The sequence below is a fragment of the Eretmochelys imbricata genome, chromosome 15 (assembly GCF_965152235.1).
Source record: "Eretmochelys imbricata isolate rEreImb1 chromosome 15, rEreImb1.hap1, whole genome shotgun sequence".
NCBI classification, from domain to species: Eukaryota; Metazoa; Chordata; order Testudines; family Cheloniidae; genus Eretmochelys; species Eretmochelys imbricata.
Window position 1 is genome coordinate 33,679,936 of NC_135586.1, and position 21,970 is coordinate 33,701,905.

A 21,970-nucleotide genomic window follows, 5' to 3' on the forward strand; every position below is an offset into this window, starting at 1 on the left:
GAAGAAGAAAAAAGAAGAATGCATGTGAAAGTCCCCAAATACTAGAAGTTAAACAAGTTTAAGAAAGCAAAGTAACTTTCCGAGAAGGTCCAAGAACAGAATGGCTCTAGCTTTCTTAACCTCATGTTTCTACTTAGAGAAAGATGACTGAAATAGGAAGCCAAACCACAAATTGAGGCCGATGCCTAGAAGCATTATTCCTTGCACCTGACATACAAAAGGCCAAATCGGCACCACTTATTCCTCTCTCTGGCATCTCAGCCAAGATGTAAATGAAGGCAGAAACTGACCATTAGAATACAGCATAAATCTTCCATGGCAAAAGTTATATTCTAGGTTGGTGTGGAGAAAACTATGCTTACTGCGACAGTTGTCTTGCTGTGCTTCGGTTGTACTCTGATTACAAACTTCCTATCCTCTGAAGCTGCACTAATTCTTGTTCTGATGTAGCTGAAACCCCAGGATTTTGGTTGAGTTTTTGATTCCAATTATTTTGTCTGGAAAAAAGACAAAATAGCAGATGAAACTAATGTTGGAGGCGAGTGTTAAAGAGCCATAAAAAAAAAAAAAAAAGTTAAGCACCTTGGCAACAGAACTGAATTAGATGGAAATGTAACATTCTGTATCAATTTTAGAACTGCTGATGGTGTTTAATTTCAATGCATAGCCCACTGAAGGATAGTCATTCATCCCCGTTACACATTACCAATACTAGAGCTGCGCAAATAATTCACAATAAATAACCTATTCAGGAAATGTAGCTCCCTCTCCATTTGCAAGGAAACTAGATTCTTTATTAGTTTGTTTGTTATTTGCAATTGTTCAGCTTTTATGAAAAAAGGCTTTTCAGTGTATGACAACTTTTTGCATTGAAATTTGTGATTCATCATTTGCTTAGAACTGTGGCATTGGTCTGCAGGTCACATGGTGTTATTTCTGTTCCCTGACTGGATAATCTAAGGCTATTGCTACACTACAAATTACTTGAGTATAATTTACGTCACTCAGGGGTGTAAACAACCCACATTCCTGAGCAACATAAGTTATACCGACCAAAGTGCCAGTGTGGACAGCACTCTGTTGGCGGGAGAGCTTCTCCTGCCTCTCATGGAGGCAGGAGCTATTAAGACGAAAGGAGAGCTCTTTCCCATCAGTTTAGAGCACCTTCACCAGAAGCCTCAGTGGCACAACTGCATTAGTGCAGCTGCACCGCTGTAGTGTAGACATAGCCTAAGTTTTAGAAAGCAGAGGAGTGCATGAAAAAATTGCTGAGACTTTGATTCTCTCTGGGAGAGTATAGATTGGGAGATGAGCACCTTATCGGTCAGTGAAGAGAGAGTGTGCATGTGAGCGAGCAGGAGATTAAACAGATTTAGGGAATATTGGGACCATTTAAATACTTTTTTGTTTAAATAAAATCTGAGTCCCTTCCCGTTAAGGGAAAGATATAAAACAGAATTACTGGTTGTCTCAGTTTTTGCTAATTCTTGTGATTTTATTGAGAGTTTTATAGATTGAGGCCAGAAGGGACCAATATGATCATGTAGTCTGACTTCGTGTAGAACACAGGCCAGAGAATTTCCCTGAATTACAGTAACTCCTTGCTTAACATTGTAGTTATGTTCCTGAAAAATACTACTTTAAGCTAAACTATGTTAAGCGTATCCAATTTCCCCATAAGAATTAATATAAATGGGGGGAGGGGGGTTAGGTTCCAGGGAAATTGTTTTTGCTAGACAAAAGACTATATTTTTATATACCTGCATGTGTGTCTCTGTGTGTGCATATATATATCTATTGTGTCAGAGATCCGACCTTGTCCCTGTGGGTCCCACGCTTCCAGGTGGTTCATGCTAGCCTCAGAGGCTCACTGCGAACCTCCACATAGATCTTCTCTCTCTAGGGCCAGGGCTACAGTCTACTGAGCCCTTTTCATCATAAGCCAGCAAGCAGGTTGGTGAGAGAACTCCCACAGTCTCTGTTGTCCCTACGGGCTTGTTCCAGAACAGTTTAGCCTCCTGTCCTGAGAGGGACCTGTCTTCCCCTCCCCAGAGGTGTTTCTGTAGTGGCGGGTTGGGGGGAACCCGGGCCCACCCTCTACTCTGGGTTCCAGCCCAGGGACCCTAATGGCAGCAGCTGTTGGCAGCCGACCTTTCACTGCCAGAGTTGCTACATTTCCCTGGGCCACTTCCTCACAGCTCTCCCGCTTCTTTCTTAATGCCTTCTTCACCCTTACCTTAGGGCTCCCTTTCCAGAGGCCTGAGGGTGTCTTCACTACCCACTCCTTCAGACACACTTCCTCTTCTCTAGCTCTCTTCAGCCTGACTGGAGTGAGCCCTTTTATACTATCAGAGGGGCCTTAATTAGAGTCAGGTGTTCACATTAGCTTAACAGCCTCACTTGACTCTTTGCAGGTTAATTGGAGTCATGTCCACCTTAGCCTGGAGCAGCCCCTGCTTTGGTCAGTCAGGGAACAGAAAACTGCTTATCCAGTGGTCATCAGTATATCTGCCTTCTACTACTCTGCTGTACCCAACTGGCCTGGGTCTATCACATAATATATACACACAGAGAAACTTTTCTTGTATGTGTGTGTGTGTGTGTATGTATATACACACACACACACACACACAGGTATATAAAAAATATAGTCTTTTGTCTGGCAAAAAAAATTTCCCTGGAACCTAACTGCCCCTATTTATATGAATTCTTATGGGGAAATTGGATTCGCTTAACATCGTTTAGCTTAAAGTAGTAGTATATATATACACACAGACACACACATATACACAGTATAAGTTTTAAACAAACAATTTAATACTGTACACAGCAATGATAATTGTGAAGCTTGGTTGAGGTGGTGAAGTCAGAGTGTGGAAGAGGGTGGGATATTTCCCAGGGAATGCCTTACTGCTAAATGATGAACTAGCCCTCGGCTGAACCCCTAAGGTTTAACACATTGTTGTTAATGTAGCCTCACTCTACAAGGCACCAGGAATGGAGGGAGGGGAGACGGCATGGCAGAGAGAGACAGAGACACACACCCTTTGTGTGGGAGAAAGAGACGTGTGTTGCCCCTTTAAGTACGTTGACCCCACTCCCCCCACTGCCTTCTAAAGTAGATCAGCAAGTTGAGACAGCAGCTGCTGCCAGCAAGCTCCCTCGGTCCTGAGCCCTGTAGTGTCCCCCACGACACTGTGGAGATGGGTACAGAAGGGGGAGGGGGGACACCCTGACATTAGCACCACAGCAAGCAGGAGGCTCCCAGGAGCAGCTCCAAGGCAGAGGGCAGGAGCAGCACATGGCAGTGGGGGGAGGGACATCTGAACTGCCCTGCAATTGATAGCTTTCTGGGCGGCTGCTGCACAGGGAACTTAGGGGAGCCATAGGCGCCAACTTCCCCTCTGCCCGGTGGGTGCTCGACCCCTCCTGACCTGGCCTCTTCCCACCCCTGCCCCATCCCCCTTCCACCCCTTCCCCTAAGTTCCTGCTCCTGCCCCACCTCTTCTCCGCCTCCTCCCCTGAGTGCACCTCGTCCCTGCTCCTCCCCAGCTGCTCTTTCTGCAAGCAGTGGACAAAGCAGGCGGTTGCCAAACAATGTTATAAGGGAGCATTGCACAACTTTAAACGAGCATGTTCTCTAATTGATCAGCAATGTAACAACAAAACAACATTAACTGGATGACTTTAAGTGAGGAGTTACTGTAATTCCTGTTTAAACAAAAGCAGATCTTTTAGAAAAACATCCAAGCTTGATTTAAAAATTTCCAGTGATGGAGAATTCCCCACAGGCCCTTGGTAAATAGTTTTAATGGTTAATTGTCCTCCCTTGAAAAAGTGCTTCTTATTTCCAGTCTGAATTTGACTTCCACTGAGTGGAATTTGTTATACCTTTGTCAGTTAGATTGAAGAGCTCATTATCAAATGTTTGTTCCCATGTAGGTACTTATAAACTGTGATCAAGTAACCCTTAACCTTTTCTTTAAACTGAATAGATTGACTTCCTTGATATACCATTATAAGGCATTTTTCCAATCCTGTAATCATTCTCATGGCTCTTCTCTAAATTCTGTCCAGTTTATCAATATCCTTCTCACTCTCTCTTGCACTCAATGACTGTTCCATTGTGGATAAATACTTAAATTGTAATTGGGCCAGAGAGAGAGACTGACTCTGTAGTCCAGTGGCTAAGCCGCTACCGGGTTAGAAGGCAAACATCTATCTTCCCCCCATTTGTGAATTGCTCTGGGGCTTAAGTAAGAGATAGACATCCAGATTTCTAGAGTAAGGCTACAGCACACATGCTGAGATGCAGAAAAACAGATGCCTAGGGAACCTTTACCTTGAAAAATTGGGCACTATATGAATTTAGACCCCTACTGGGTTCGGCAGAAGTCTGGTGGATCGCAGTGGAGCCAAAACTGGGATTTAGGTGTCTAAATTCAAAATTTTATGGCCTAAATCTGGGATTTAGGCAGTTAAATATCTTTGTGAATCTGGGCCTAAGTTTCAAACCTTTACAGTTATGTAGAAAAGCTTGAAAATGTGAACCCTAACAGCTTAAAAGCTAGAAGACAAATCAAAGAACCAAAATTTATTTTTTTTAATCTCATGATTTGTTAGGTGCTGACTCAATATTTTTGAACAGCTGAAATTGGCAATATTTCTATTTAAAAGGCTTCACACCCAATTTTCTCTTGTCACATTCACAACAAGCAATGGTATGTACATGTAAGTGCCTGGTCCTAGCAGAAAACACCAAGGTCAGATCCTTGTCTGTCTTTTATTTAACTATCTCAGTGCCAGAGTTCTGCAGACACTGTGTATTCTTTCTCATCTCATGTACAATAGTAAAACATATAACTTGGCATATTTAAAACTGTACTGGAGAATATACTGTAGTTAGCAATCTTTCATGACTCCCCAAGGATAGACTAGATAATTTAATATGGCTTTTCTAGTGCAAATAGCTTTACAGCTACACACACAGGCCCTCACCCTGCCTCAAGCTCCACTAGTGCAGACCTCTAGGACCATGAAGGATCTCATGGACTTCAAATAATCCCAATACTATATTTTTTTCTAAATTCTCTAAAACATTTGTAAAATACAGATTCTTTCAGCAACATGTAGCATATACAGGTCAACAGAATGTATGATGGTGGATGGGACATGAAGGGTTTATTGGCAGTTTTTGGAAGATTGAAGTTATGAACTGTGTAACTTTATCTCATTTTATTAATGTGTTGAACAAAAGCTAACAGAACACTGTGTACTATGGAAATGCCTCTTATCATAGGGTTGGGGGGGCAGGAATCACAAATTAATTTAAATGCAGGGCTCAGAAACTGCCAATATGGGCTCTCATGCCATATCTACACTTTGTGATCCCACCATCAGTTTGTCCCACCTCATCAATTCTACTGGCAGACCATGTGCTGATGGTTAGCTGGTGGTTTTCCACCCTCAGCTCCCTACTCAGTCATGGGGATGTGTGAACATCTCCCAGTGCTGTTGTGCTTCCCAGGCCTGGGAGGGGAGAATATATTAATTGTGATGAGTTCTCCCTGTGGGAATCTGTAATGTATATGGACTCTGCCAAATGTGGAGGTGGTGAAGGGGGCTCTCCATGAATTTTCTGTTTGATGCTGTATGTGAGGACATTGTATTAATTGTGGTAAGTATCTAGATTCTATGGGAATCTATATCAATTATGCATGAGGGTTGTGGTATGGGGATTCTGTGTTAATTGTATGAGGCAACATTAAAGAAGTATGTTTTGTAGGAGGAAACATTAAATGGTTTGAGTTCTGGGGAGTACCAGAATTAGCTGATTTTGGGTGACAGAATCAATTGGTTTGTATTTTCAGTGATGGGTAGAGTGTTGGTGGTGTCTGGGGCTTCATTGAGTACTACTGCCATATATGTTTTCCCATCTCACTTCTCCATAAATTCAATAATGGTGACTGTCTTTTCAGAAAAGGAGCGATAGAGAATTTTAAGTTTCATTAATATTATTTTTTAGATCTCTCTGCCTGTAAAGCCACATGCCACAGTCAAAATGAATCCATGTGTACAGGGACCAGAAGTCACAGAGACCTCTAATAGTTAGCTAAAATAGCTTTTCAATAAATTAAGTATCCCAACTTTGAACTTGCTAATGTAACTTTTTTTGGGAAAATTCCATACTTGGTGGAAAAGAAAAAACATTTTGCAGGCTCATATATATATAAGATATTTTAATCTTCTCTGCAGATATATATTACATCTCTCTCTTAAAATGTTATGGAATTTAATAGCAAATGATCACCTTTCTGAAGGACTTTTACATTATCCTATAGGTTTCTATAGGAAGTATATAATTTTCTGTTAAATTCCATAGGATGGTTCAAAGACTATTGTGATGCTGGCAGACCAGGTGCCAGCTCAAGCCAAGGCCCCTAGGCTTCATGAATACTAACAAATGCATAGCTGGAAACCAGTCTGACTGACCCGTGTGCTAGCATTGCTAAAATAGATTTAAGTTTGTAAGAATGTGTTTAGATTTGATGAAATGCTTGTAGGATACTGCTTGTATTGATCTCACTTATAACATCTGTATCCCATGGTGTCATAAATATAAAGGGAAGGGTAACCACCTTTCTGTATACAGTGCTATAAAATCCCTCCTGGCCAGAGACAAAGTCCTTTTACCTGTAAAGGGTTAAGAAGCTCACGTAACCTGGCTGGCACCTGACCCAAAATAACCAATGAGGGGACAAGATACTTTCAAATCTGGAGGGGGGGAAAAGGCTTTGATCTGTCTGCATGATACCTTTGCCGGAACAGATCAAGGATGCAAGCCCTCCAATTCCTGTAAAGTTAGTAAGTAATCTAGCTAGAAAATGTGTTAGGTTTTCTTTGTTTTGGCTTGTAAAATTTGCTGTGCTGGAGGAAATGTGTATTCCTGTTTTTGTGTCTTTTTGTAATTTAAGGTTTTGCCTAGATGGATTCTCTCTGTTTTGAATCTGACTGCCTGTAAGATTATCTTCCATTCTGATTTTACAGAGTTGTTCTCTTATCTTTTCTTGTTCTTCTGATAAAGTTCTGTTTTATAAGAATCTGATTGGGTTTTTTGAGTCTTAAAAATCCAAGAGTGGTCTGTGTTCATCTTGTTTATTCTCAAGCCTCCCCAGGAAAGGGGGTGTAAGGGCTTGGGGGGATATTTTGGGGAAATAGCAACTCCAAGTGGTCCTTTCCCTGATTATGGTTAAATCACTTGGTGGTGGCAGCGTTTACCTAATTCTAGGGCAAAGACTTTGTGCCTTGGGGAAGTTTTAACCTAAGCTGGTAGAAATACGCTTAGGGGGTCTTTCATGCGGGTCCCCACATCTGTACCCTAGAGTTCAGAGTGGGGAAGGAACCTTGACACGTGGTATAAAGTTATATTGACTGTTTGCATTGTAAACCTCTGTAACTGTGTAACTCATCAAACAGGAAAGAAGCATTAATTAATGCAAAGTGATGGTCCTGCACAGAATAAGGCCCACTGAAACCAAATGAGTCATTGTGAAACATCAAAGGACAAAGACTTGGTTGATTACACCCACCTCCAATCCCCCATGAAGAGGAGATGGGTGCAAACACTTGTCCCATCACTTTGAACTCTGGAAGAAGGGAATAAAAATCCCAGACCTGAAGGAACTGTATCACTATACTGCTTGGAATTTGGAGAGGGCAATATTTCCAAGCATAAGCAAGGGATCCCAAAGCTGCTTAGCGCTAAAGGACATAGAAAGCTTGTATATCTCAGTAGCTTCTATCACCTTTTGGAACCTAAGACTGTAACTCATTTGTGTGTTTGTTTACTTGGCTTAACTTTGTAAATAACTCTCATTTCTTCTTCTTAGTTAATAAATCTTTAGTTATAGGATTGGCTACAAGCATAGTCTTTGGTGTGAGGTCTAAGGTGCGATTGACTTGGGGTAAGTGGCTAGTCCTTTGGGACTGGGAGTAACCTGAATATTGTTATGATTTTTGGTGTAAAGGACCATCTATCACAAAGGCAAGTTTGCCTGGATGGCAAGACAGATGGGAGTACCCAAGGGGACTGTCTGGGACTCCACGATTAGGAAACCATAGTGTTTGAGGAGTTCACACTTGTTACTTGGTTGGTGAAAACTTAATATAGAACTCTCAACCAATTTGGGGTTCCCTGCTTCTTGACAGTCTGCCCTTGAGGTTAGCACTCGTGCTTGTGAGCTACTCCAGATAGCTGACAACCCTACAGAGAAAGCTGATTGTTTCCTATTAAATTCTACTAGACTTTTTCATAAGAGATATTAGAAGCATGCCCAAAGTTGATGGATTTGTGACAAGAGAGGAAGAGAAATGGTCAAAGGTGCATGATAAATTATGGAACCTTGTGACAAATTGTTGAACCACCTAAAAAAATGTATCACTTGGGTGTCACCATGTCTGTTTTGAAATGACACTTTTTAGGTATAGAAGACAAAATACCCCAAAGAAATTAAAATATTCTGACTAAAAATCCTTTCCTCTCTCAATTGCTCAGATATCTGTAACAACTTACTAGAATGATTCCTTACCTCTTCTGCTTTCTGCACAGCAGGAAGATTAGAACCACAAGAATTACAAAGCCAAGAATTCCAAAAATACAGGAAAAGAGAACTGCTTGGTTGTTATCTGCAAAAGGGGAAAGAGAAAACCAGTGGAACTGTGACATTTTCCCTTCATGCGAATCCCTGGCCACCAACACCCCCACTCACTAAATTCAACCACCAAAAGTAGACCATAATATTACAACCCTTGGAAAACTAAGCTATTGTGTGCCACAGGCAGAGAATAGAGGGATTGATGTAAACAAATGCCTAAGGCCCCTGCACGGGCAGGGAATTGCTTAAGTGAGATATACCTATATGATCTTGGCAAGCAACTTGTATTTGAACGTGGTCATGAGTGAGATTTCTAGATGTTTGTTAATCTGATAAAACCCACTGAACTGTCAATCCAATTAACATTAGTGGTTAATGTTTAACTACTATGAACCTACACAGTTATATATAAACTCACAACCCCCAGAGCTTCAACATACCTTTCAGTTTATCAACAAGAAAAAGAAAGGTGACCTCTTCCCAAATAGCATTCTTGCCCTGCACACTGCCCTTACCTTACCTGTGAATTTTTTTTCAGGAGATCAAAACTTTTCAAAGCTAAAATTGATAAATATTTGTAATAGTCTCAAAAGAACCAACAGATATATTGTGGGTTTTGCTGTTCAGTAAAGTTGAAATTGGCTCAAAAGTATATGACAACGAAGTTATTAAAGATTTTGTGCAAAAAAACATGAAAAGTGAGACTTGAAAATACACATCCATTTTCCTAAGCTTTTGATGGGAGATGGAAAAAAGTGACTGTTCTGCTACTTGTATATGTTGAAGTATATGATGTTTGCATTGCCATTTATACACATTTAGATGTACAAACATAATAAAAGTAAAAAATTTTTTTATTCTGAAATTTGATAATGAAGTTAAAGTCCAAAGAAATCAGATGTGAACATTTTTGAGTTGCGCTTTATTACTTGTTTCTAATCCCAGTAAATATTAACAGCAGTATTACTACAGGGCCTGGGTCGGTCATACCTTTACCAATGTGTAGGGTTTTGGGGGATATGTGAGGAGCCTTTTCCCCTTTGCACAATTTGCAAAAAGGACAGGCAGAAATGCAGTCCCTACACTTGCGGCAGCGATACTCAATTAGATCTACCCGCAGGCCGATATTAGAATTTTATGACCAAAGAGGCAGGCCATCTGCGCAGAACGTTGACAAAATAAAAAAACACAACAAACCTTCAGCTGCCAATAAATAAAGACCTTGATAGAAACACTGATACTTATGTTGCAATCTTTTAACAAAGTTTATAAAACAACATTATTACCTATGCTTCTGGCAATCTCTAACTAGAGAGGTGACATCGATGATCTCTGGCAAGCTTTGTGAAGAGTGGTTTGCAAATGGTTTGGGCAAGGCACAACCACTGGTGAAGATGCTCATCTGTCAGGTGATTGCTGTGTTGTTTTTTTTATACTGTTCATGGTAGAAAACCCAGATTCACAGAGGTACGTTGATCCGAACATTGTTTCATAAATTCATAGATATTTGTTAAAAGATAGATGGCTAGATTCTGGCTATTCTGAAACTGGCCAGCATATTGAATCCAGAAATCACGAAGTCCAACTTCTCAGAATTTTGCCTTTAATATATCTGAACTCTGAAGCCTTACAATTTCTAACTGAAAAGCACCTTCATCAACTGAATCAAGAATGTTCTTTGCTTCAGAAGCAAGATCCATCACCAGAGACGACACACTCATCATGAACAAATAAAAGCAAATCCTTTGGAATTTTAAAATTCTCAAATCATTTTAAATTTTCTATCAGGTTGTTTAGGAATTCTTGCATTGTTTCCATCAAAGTTTCATCTGTAGCAACAAAACGCAATGTGGGAAAGTGCACAATCTTTCCTATTAAGTCTGTCTGAAAGACACTTTTTCAAACAGATTCCCAACTCTACTTGCACAGCCTTGGAGCTGCAAGTTGAGGGAATTCAAGTGACCAGTACTATCGTACAGAAAAGCTACCTGTGATATAAAGGAGACATCATTCACAAATTACAGGAACTTGCAGTCCTTGTTGGTCTTATGGTTTGAAAGAATTTCTATTATTTCTTTACGAAGCGCACAAAACCTTTCTAACACATGCCCCCTACTTAACCAGTGAACATCAATGTGTTGCAACAGATCACTGGATACAGCTGAAAACTCTTGTAAAAGAGCTTTAAAAAGACAATGCTGTAAGCTAAAAATTGAGTTTATGTAGTTCACTAATCTCATCACAATACCCATTTTTTTTTCAAGTCCCCAGACTACTTAGCACACAGGACAGTCTGGTGAATGATGCATGGACTTAATGAAGATTGTATCACTGCCAAACATGAAGCAAAGCCATTCACTTCCACTGTCATGGAGGGACCTTCATCTCTAACAAACAATTTAAATTTCTGCACAAATAAACCTTTTCCCCCCCAAAAAAGTCTTTTACCTTTTTTTACCTTTTCAAAAATTATCTCTCCTGTGGTGTAAGTTTCTAATAGTATTAAGCACAAAATTTCTTCCTTGAAAATTTTACCATCATAAAATCTAACACACAACAATAGCCAGGCAGTGTCATTTAAATTGCTTGATTTGTCCACCGCAAGAGACATGTATTTGGTGTTTTCAAATCAGAAAGCAGTGCTGACAAATAATCCTAGTAAATTACCTCCAATTTTTACACTGCCATGGAATCAGACAAGGGAATTTGCAACAACGTCATCTTTATTTTTATCTCCGGCAAAAAGCTCCTCCAGCATTTCCAATGTGCATTCCTTCACAAACATGGCATCCAGGAAAGGCTTTGAACATCATCAGATTTGTTTTGGCCCAATCCTCCGATTTGTCTAGGTTACTCTGGACCCTATCCCTACTCCCCAGTGTATCTACCTCTCACCCCAGCTTAGCCCTGGTCTACACTACGAGTTTAGGTCGAATTTAGCGTCGTTAGATCGATTTAACCCTGCACCCATCCACACAACAAAGCCATTTTTGTTGACTTAAAGGGCTCTTAAAATCAATTTCTGTACTCCTCCCCAATGAGGGGATTAGCGCTGAAATTGACATTGCCGGGTCGAATTTGGGGTAGTGTGGACGCAATTTGATGGTATTGGCCTATCCCAGAGTGCTCCATTGTGACTGCTCTGGACAGCACTTTCAACTCAGATGCACTAGCCAGGTACACAAGAAAAGCACTGGGAACTTTTTAATTTCATTTCCTGTTTGGCCAGCATGGTGACCTCATCAGCAAAGGTGACTATGCAGAGCTCATCAGCACAGGTGACCATCGCAGTCCCTGAATCCCAAAAGAGATCCAGCATGGACTGAATGGGAGGTATTGGATCTGATCGCTGTATGGGGAGATGAATCCGTGCTATCAGAACTCCATTCCAAAAGACGAAATGCCAATATATTGAAAAAAGCTCCAAAGGCATGATGGACAGAGCCTATAACAGGACCTGCAGCAGTGCTGCATGAAAATTAAGGAGCTCAGGCAAACCTACCAAAAAACCAAAGAGGCAAATGGCCGCTCCGGGTCAAAGCCCCAGACATGCCGCTTCTATGATGAGCTGCATACAATTCTAGGGGGTGCCCCTACCACTAATCCACCCGTCTGTGGACACCTGCAAGGGGGGAGTCTCATGCAACAGGGATGAGGATTTGGGGGATGACGAAGATGATGATGATGAGGAGGAGGAGGATAGCACACAACAGGCAAGTGGAGAAACCGTTCTCCCTGACAGCCAGGAACTGTTTATGACCCTGAAGCCAATACCCTTCCAACCCTCCCAAGGCAGGCTCCCGGACCATGAAGCTGGAGAAGTCACCTCTGGTGAGTGTACCTTTGTATATATAATACATGGTTTAAAAGCAAGCGTGTTTAATGATTAATTTTCCCTGAAGACTTGGGATGCATTCGCGGCCAGTACAGCTACTGGAAAAGTCTGTTAACATGTCTGGAAAATCCTCCAAGGACATTATTAAGGGGACATTCAGAGGTAGCCATTCCTGCTGGGCTGTTTGCCTGTGGCTGAAAAGAAATCATCCCCGCTTTTAGCCACGTGGTGTGGGGGGGGGCCCGTTCACGCTGAGCTGTTTGCGTTTGGCTCCCAGGGATCTTCCCCAATACTAGTCACGTGGTGGGAGGAGGGGTGAAGCGATCATCCCAGAGAATTGGGGGGGGGGAGGTTAGTTGGGTTTGTGCTGCACGTCAACCCAAAAACCGCAGCCCCTCCTTTTAAATGGCCAACCCAACAGGTGCTTGGTATGGGAAAGGAGGGCGCTGCTGTTTGAAACTATTCCCATATGTTATGAAGGTTGAAGAAGCCGAAAGACTGTGGCTTACCATGGCTGCCTGCAAGCCGAATTCTGTTGCCCGGCCCTGCGTGTGTGATCTCACACACCAAACTGGCAGGCCCTCAATATAAGAGGCAAAATGCAACTTTGTAGCAAAAGCACATGTGCTATGTAAAGTTAACAGCTTGGTTCACCGTGAAAGAGTCTACCCATTGTTCTCTAAAATGTGTCTTTTTAAATACTACTCTCCCTTTTTTTCCTCCCATAGCAGCAAATGTTTCAACACTCCCCCATCATCTCCGTCCCAGTGGCTAGCACAGATAAAAAGGTGAAATAAACCACACTCGCGATGAAATGTTCTCTGAGCTCATGCAGTTGTCCTGCACTGAAAGAGCTCAGCAGAATGCATGGAAGCAAACATTGGTAGGGTCCAGGAAAGCAGAAAATGAATGCAAGGACAGGAGGGACGAGCAAGATGAGAGGTTGCGGAAGCAAGAGGAGAGGTGGCGGCAGCATGATGAGAGGAGGCAGGATGCAATGCTGAGGCTACTGGGGGATCAAACTGATATGCTCCGGCATCTGGTGGAGCTGCAGGAAAGGCAGCAGAAGCACAGACCACTGATGCAGCCCCTGTATAACCACCTGCCCTCCTCCCCAAGTTCCATAGCCTCCCCACCCAGATGCCCAACAACGTGGGGGCAGGGGGCCACTCCGGGCACCCAACCACTCCACCCTAGAGGACTGCCCAAGCAACAGAAGGCTGGCATTCAATAAGTTTTGAAGTGCAGTGTGGCCTTGTCCTTCCCTCCTCCCCTTATCCACCACCCACCTGGTGCTTCCCTCCTCCCCCACCCGTCCCGGGCTACCTTGGCAGTTATCCCCCTACTTGTGTGATGAATTAATAAAGAATGCATGATTCTGAAACAACAATGACTTTATTGCCTCTGCAAGCGGTGATCGAAGGAGGGAGGGTGGTTGGCTTACAGGGAAGTAGAGTGAACCCAGGAGGCGGGTTTTCATCAAGGAGAAACAAACAGAACTGTCACACTGTAGCCTGGCCAGTCATGAAACTGGTTTACAAAGCTTCTCTGATGAGCAGCGCGCCCTGCTGTGCTCTTCTAATCGCCCTGGTGTCTGGCTGCATGTAATCAGTGGCCAGGCGATTTGCCTCAACCTCCCACCCCACCATAAATGTCTCCCCCTTACTCTCACAGATATTGTGGAGCACACAGCAAGCAACAATAACAATGGGAATATTGGTTTCGCTGAGGTCTAACCGAGTCAGTAAACTGTGCCAGTGCGCTTTTAAACGTCCAAAATACACATTCTACGACCATTCTGCACTTGCTCAGCCTATAGCTGAACAGCTCCTGACTACTGTCCAGGCTGCCTGTGTATGGCTTCATGAGCCATGGCATTAAGGAGTAGGCTAGGTCCTCAAGGATAACTATAGGCATTTCAACATCCCCAACAGTTATTTTCTGGCTTGGGAAGTAAGTCCCTTTCTGCAGCTTTTGAAATAGACCAGAGTTCCTGAAGATGCGAGCGTCATGTACCTTTCCTGGCCATCCCACGTTGATGTTGGTGAAACGTCCCTTGTGATCCACCAGTGCTTGCAGTACCATTGAAAAGTACCCCTTACGGTTTACGTACTGGCTGCCAAGGTGGTCCGGTCCCAAGATAAGGATATGTGTTCCATCTATCGCCCCACCAGAGTTAGGGAATCCCATTGCAGCAAAGTCATCCACTATGACCTGCACATTTCCCAGAGTCACTACCTTTGATAGCAGCAGCTCAGTGATTGCTTTGGCTACTTGGATCACAGCAGCCCCCACAGCAGATTTGCCCACTCCAAATTGATTCCTGACTGACCGGTAGCTATCTGGTGTTGCAAGCTTCCAAAGGCTATCACCACTCACTTGTGAACTGTGAGGACTGCTCTCATCTTGGTATGCTTGCCGTGGTATGGCATCTGCAGGAGAGCAGAGTTGCAGTGGAAGCAGTGGCTGACGACGGATGCCACGAGAACAGATATTTATAGAGAACGACGAGAGGACCTGTGAGATGGATTCATGAGAGCAGGAGAGCAGAGTTGCAGCGGAAGCAGTGGAGGATGACGGTTAGCACTGCGCACATTTCCCAAGGAAGAACACACATACCTGGGAGCCCATGACAGACAACATGGAGAAATTCGCTATTGAGAAAATAGCAGCAGAGCAGAGTTGCAGGGGAAGCAGTGGATGACGATGTTTAGCACTCCTACTGCACTGTCTGCTGAAAGCAGTATGGCGTCCACACAGAAAAAAGGTGCGAAATGATTGTCTGTTGTTGCTTTCACGGAGGGAGGGGCGACTGACGACATGTACCCAAAACCACCCACAACAATGTTTTTGCCACATATGGCATTGGGAGCTTAACCCAGAATTCCAGTGGGTGGTGGAGACTGGGGGAACTGTGGGATAGCTACCCACAGTGCACCTCTCCATAAGTCGATGCTAGCAAGGTAGTGAGGACGCACTCCGCCAACTTAATGTGCTTAGTGTGGACATACGCAATCGACCGTATAAAATCAATTTATAAAAATTGAATTCTATAATATTGACGTAATTTTGTAGTGTAGACATACCCTTAGTGTCATCCACGAACTTGCTGAGGGTGCAATCTATCCCATCATCCAGATCATTAATAAAGATGTTGAACAAAACCAGCTCCAGGACTGACCCCTCTGCTTGATACCAGCTGCCAATTGGACATTGAGCCATTGTTCACTACCTGTTGAGCCCAATGATCTAGACAGCTTTCTGTCCACCTTATAGTCCATTTATCCAATCCATACTTTTTTAACTTGCTGGCAAAAATATTGTGGGAGGCTGTATCAAAAGCTTTGCTCAAGTCAAGATATATCACGTCCACCGCTTTCCCCATATCCACAGAGCCAGTTATCTCATCATAGAAGGCAATCAGGTTGGTAAGGCATGACTTGGCCTTGGTGAATCCATGATGACTGTTCCTGATCACCTTCCTCTCTTCCACATGCTTCAAAATGGATTCCTTGGGGACCTGCTCCATGATTTTTCCAGGGACTGAGGTGAGGCTGACCAGTCTGTAGTTCCCCGGATTCTCCTTCTTCCCTTTTTTAAAGATGGGCACTGTATTTTTCTTTTTCCAATCATCCAGGACTTCCCCCAATCACCACAAGTTTTCAAAGATAATGGCCAATGGCTCTGCAATCACATCAGCCAATTCCCTCAGCACTCTGGGATGTATTAGATCCAGACCCATGGACTTGTGCATGTCCAGCTTTTCTAAATAGTCCTTAACCTGTTCTTTCACTACTGAGAGCTGCTCACCTCCTCTCCATACTGTGCTGCCCAGTGAAGCAGTCTGGGAGCTGACCTTGTCTGTGAAGACCAAGGCAAAAAAAGCATTGAGTACTTCAGCTTTTTCCCCACATCATTTGTCACTAGGTTGCCTTCCCCATTCAGTAAGTAAGGGTCCAACACTTTCCCTGACCACCTTCTTGTTTCTAACATACCTGTAGAAACTAGGGCTATCAATTAATCACAGTTAACTCATGCGATTAACCCCAAAAAATTAATCACGATTAAAAAAATTAATCGCAATTATTCGCAGTTTTAATCGCACTGTTAAACAATAGAATACCAATTGAAATGTATTAAATATTTTGGATGTTTTTCTACATTTTCAAATATATTGATTTCAATTACAACACAGAATACAAAGTGTACATTGCTCACTTTGTATTATTATTTTTGATTACAAATATTTCTGCTGTAAAAATGATAAACAAAAGAAATAGTCCTTTTCAGTTCACCTCATACAAGTACTGTAGTGCAATCTCTTCATCATGAAAATGCAACTCACAAATGTAGATTTTTTTGTTACAGAACTGCACTCAAAAACAAAACAATGTAAAACTTTAGAGCCTACAAGTCCACTCAGTCCTACTTCTTGCTCAGCCAATTGTTAAGACAAACAAGTTTGTTTACATTGACAGGAGATACTGCTGCTTGCTTCTTATTTACAATGTCACCAGAAAGCGAGAACAGGTATTCGCCTGGCACTTTTGTAACCAGCATTACAAGGTATTTACATGACAGATATGCTAAACATTCATATGCCCCTTCATGCTTCAGCCACAATTCCAGAGGACATGCTTTCATGCTGATGACGCTCGTTAAAAAATAATGCATTCATTAAATTTGTGACTGAACTCCTTGGTGGAGAACTGTATGTCTCCTGCTCTGTTTTACTCACATTCTACCATATATTTCATGTTCTAGTAGTCTCGAATGATGACTCAGCACATGTTGTTCATTTTAAGAACACTTTCACTGCAGATTTGACAAAACACAAAGAAGGTACCAGTGTGAGACTTCAAAAGATAGCTATAGCACTCAACCCAAATTTTAAGAATCTGAAGTACCTTCCAAAATCTGAGAGGGATGAGGTGTGGAGCAAGCTTTCAGAAGTCTTAAAAGAGCAACATTCCAATGCAGAAACTACAGAACCTGAACCACTAAAAAAGAAAAATCAACCTTCTGCTGGTGGCATCTGACTTGGATTATGAAAATGAACATGCGTCGGTTCGCAATGCTTTGGATTGTTATCGAGCAGAACCTGTCATCAGCCTGGACGCATGTTCCCTGGAATGGTGGATGAAGCATGAAGAGACATATGAATCTTTAGCGCATCTGGCATGTAAATATCTTGCAATGCCGGCTGCAACAGTGCCATGTAATCGCCTGTTCTCACTTACAGGTGACATTCTGAACAAGAAGCAGGCAGCATTATCTCCTTCAAATGTAAACAAGCTTGTTTGTCTGAGCGATTGGTTGAACAAGAAATGAGAATGAGTGGACTTGTAGGCTCTAAAGTTTTACATTGTTACATTTTTGAATGCAGTTATTTTTTGCACAGAATTCTACATTTGTAAATTCAACTTTCATGACAAAGAGATTGCACTACAGTACTTGTATTAGGTGAATTGAAAAATACTATTTCTTTTGTTTTTTACAGTGCAAATATTTGTAATAAAAATAAATATAAAGTGAGCACTGTACACTTTGTATTCCATGTTATAATTGAAATTAATATATTTGAAAATGTAGAAAACATTCAAAAATATTTAAATAAATATTTAACAGTGCGATTAATCGTGATTAATTTTTTTAATCATTTGACAGCCCTAGTAGAAACCCTTCTTGTTACCTTTCACATCCCTTGCTAGCTGCAACTCCAGTTGTGCTTTGGTCTTCCTGATTACACTCCTGCAAGCTTGAGCAATATTTTTATACTCCTCCCTAGTCATCTATCCAAGTTTCCACTTCTTCTAAGCTTCCTTTTTGTGTTTAAACTCACTGAAGATTTATCTGTTAAGTCAAACTGGTCGCCTGCCATATTTGCTATTCTTTCTGCACGTTGGGATGGTTTGTTCCTGAACCCTCAATAAGGCTTCTTTAAAATACAGCCAGCTCTCCTGGACTCCTTTCCCCCTCATATTAGCCTCCCAGGGGATCCTGCCCATCAGTTCCCTGAGGGAGTCAAAGTCTCCTTTTCTGAAGTTCAGGGTATGTATTCTGCTGCTCTCCTTTCTTCCTTTTGTTAGGATCCTGAACTCAACCATCTCATGGTCACCCAGGTTGCCACCCACTTCTACTTCCCCTACCAATTCTTCCCTGTTTGTGAGCAGCAGGTCAAGAGGAGTATGGCCCCTAGTTGGTTCCACCAGCACTTGAACCAGGAAGTTGTCTCTAACACTCTCCAAAAACTTCCTGGATTGTCTGTGCACTGCTGTATTGCTCTCCCAACAAATGTCATGGTGATTGAAGTCCCCCATGAGAACCAGGGCCTGTGACCTGGAAACTTCTGTTAGTTGTCCAAAGAAAGCCTTGTCTATCTCATCCTCCTGGTCTGGTGATCTATAGCAGACGCCCACCACGACATCAACCTTGTTGATCTCACCTCTAAACTTAACCCAACACTCTTAACACGTTTTTCTCCAGTTTCATTCTGGAGCTCTGAGCAATCATACTGCTCTCTTACATAGAGTGCAACTTCTCCACCTTTTCTCCCCTGCCTCTCCTTCCTGAACGGTTTATACCCATCCATGACAGTGCTCTAGTCATGTGAGTTACCCCACCAAGTCTCTGTTATTCCAATCACATCATAGTTCCTTGACTGTGCCAATTCTTCCTGCTTGCTTCCCAGGCTTCTTGCATTCATGTACAGGCACCTAAGATAAACAGCCAATTGCCCTATTTTTCTCAGTATGAATCAGGAGGCCTCCCCTGTTGTTTTTCCTCCCGGTATCCCACTTCCCCACTTACCTCTGGGTTTAGGTCACAATCCCCCGGCAAACCTAGTTTAAAGCCCTCCTCACTAAGTTAGCAAGCCTGCCTGTGAAGATGCTCTTCCCTCTCTTTGTTAGGTGGAGCCCATCTCTTCCTAGCACTCCTTCTTCCTGGAACAACATCCCAAGGTTGAAGAATCCGAAGTCCTCTCTCAGACACCACCTGCGCAACCACACATTTACCTCCACAATTCGATGGCCCCTGGGCCTTTTTCTTCAACAGGGAGGATGGACGAGAACATGACTTGTGCCTCAAACTCCTGTATCCTTCTTCCCAGAGCCATGCTGTTGTTGGGGAGTGTGAAAAAGAAATCACATGGCTATCTTGGCAAAAGCCCTAGCATAGATGCAGTTACACTAGCAAAAATGTCCTTTTGCTGGGATGGCTTACTTTGGTTAGAGAACTGGTATAACAATACTAGCAAAAGAATGCTTTTGCCAGTATAAGCTGTGTCTCTACTAGGCAGGTTTGTTGGTATAGTGATACTGAAAAACCCTTTCTAATGCAGACAAGGCCTTATTTCTAACTTGAAATTATCTGGCTTTATTTTTAGATATTTTTGAGCTATTCTCCTGGAACACATACTGAGGAAAACCTGATTTTTTTCATCTTAAAAAAGGCTGATGGGATTTTGTATCAACTTTCCAAAAAATAACCACATTGACACAGAGACCAAACCTGGAAAATGTAAGCCTCGGAAGGTGAATAGCACTTGATTCTATGTGTGTGTGTGTGCATGTGTACACAGAGAATGCAACCAGATGCAGGTAAACAATGCCAAATCCCTCTCTATCAGGAAAACAATACATACGTTAAGATTTTGTTTTCCAAAATTATTAAGTGTTTGGTTGATTTTTATACGTGTTTTGTTGGATGCCTGAAGTTTCTTTTCCAGGGGTTGTTTCTGACTTCCTTGCTACAAGCTATTTTGCAAAAAGAAGCTGCTGTAGCAGAAGCAAAGCCTTGTAGTGTGAGTATAATTAGAAGCATATCAGAATAATCATTAGCAGAACATTTCTATGGAAACTAATTAAAGAAAACAAAACAGAAAGCAACACTATTCAAGCCTCACTGCATAGTTTTGGTTTGAAATTTTAAATACAAAATAGGATTCTGGAAAATCACAGGTGTTTTTACTTTACCTTCTCTCTCCCCACTTTCCTGAATTTTCCTCATTCATCACTACTTCATTTCAATAGCTCTAGTTACTAAGCCAGAAACATGAATAAATTTAAAGAATAAAAATCTTAATAAATTTGAAATAGTGACCCTGAATTTGACCTGGCATTCTGTGGTGAGCCAGAGCAAGTTTAGTGAGCAGTGCTCTAGAGTAAGTGATCTTGAGAGTGGTGTTACTGAGAAAGTAGGTGCCTGCCTTCTGGACTAAATTAAGCTTTTTTTAATGTTACTGTACTCATACCTAGGAACAGAGAGTTGTAATAGTTCTGCCTGGAGGACAAAAAAGACAGGGTCACTGTGGCCAGGTTACTGATTTTAAAACGGGGTGCTAGTTATAGATGGAAGAAAACATTTTTGCAGCTGTCGCAGAAATGAGCACTCCAAGAGGACCCTTAGGCTGCAGAAAGCAAAGTGACATGGTCTTCAAATTGTTTTCTTCTTCCCAACCATGTTAACTTGCTTGGGTTTAACTTCAATCAACTGCTTTTCATCCAGATGCTGATCTTGGCTTGGCAGACTGATCATCAGGGCACTGCTATTTGCATTGCAGTTAAGAGATATACAACAGGCTATTGTCTACCTGTTACTGGTGTTTGGTTTACTGATCTGGCCATTAAGGTGCACCTTAAAGCGAAGGTCACTGGTCATCACTGGCAAGAGATGGATCGTTTGCTGGTAGTGAATGATGCAGGAGATCTTGAGGAGGAGGCCCTGTCTCCAGGCACTGTCATATGCTGAGGCTAGTTCAACAAGGGCAATCCTCGTCTTCAATTTACGTTGGAATCCTGCCCCAATGTGGCTGGTAAGTGAAGCTAGTTGGTCACAGCTGTTCCTCTTCAGGCAAAATCTGGCCTGCTCTGTTGGGAGGATGTCTTTGATAATATCAGACAGACAGCGGTGCAGTGCCCATTCCATGAGTTTGCTGGTGGCTGAGAGGAGAGAGATGGAGTGGTAGCTGGCTGCACCCTCTGGAGATTTCTCAGGCTTCAGTAGGGCAACCACTGTTGCCTGTCACCAGCTTGTTGGCACTTCTCTGGTTCTATGCACAGCAGTAAAAAGCATCAGCAGCTAATCCTGTCCCCGTCTCCCCCGGTTCTTGAGAAACTCTGGAGGAATGCCATCAACCGCTGCAGCTTTCTGGCTTTTGGTTTCCAACTATGCAACGTTGATCTCCTTGACAGAATATGGAGAGGAGAGTGGGGATTCCTCTGAGCATTGCTGGTTCTTGTGGAATTCCCACTGGACCTCCTGGCATGTAATTTTTTCTGCTGGCATCTTGCTGTTAGAAAGAAGATGAGAGGTGACAGCATTTGCAGTCACCTTTGCAGGGCAACCCTCAGGGCTCTGTCCTGGCCCTGATACTTTTTAATCTACACATCATGAATATGCCAGCGATGGAGTCAAGGAAATTCATGTATGCAGATGACTGCCTTAACGGTTCAGCATACAAGCCTTCATGCCATCAGCT

At 42.5% G+C, this 21,970-nt stretch overlaps 1 protein-coding gene across 3 annotated transcripts in view; it reads right to left on the minus strand.

Moving 5' to 3' along the window:
- KREMEN1 (kringle containing transmembrane protein 1) overlaps positions 1 to 21,970 on the minus strand; it is a 144,604-nt gene that overhangs the window by 66,956 nt on the left and 55,678 nt on the right. The window contains exons 15-16 of one of the 3 annotated variants that reach the window (XM_077834745.1): positions 8,589 to 8,685; positions 363 to 497 (exon numbers count right to left, since the gene is read on the minus strand). The exons of 1 other annotated variant lie outside the window; for it this stretch is intronic. In XM_077834745.1, coding sequence (XP_077690871.1) covers positions 401 to 497; positions 8,589 to 8,685 — 194 coding nt within the window. In that variant the 3' untranslated portion in view covers positions 363 to 400. Of the gene's footprint in view, positions 1 to 362; positions 498 to 8,588; positions 8,686 to 13,868; positions 15,109 to 21,970 lie in introns of those variants that run through there. One more of the 3 variants, XM_077834746.1, reaches the window with a different exon arrangement.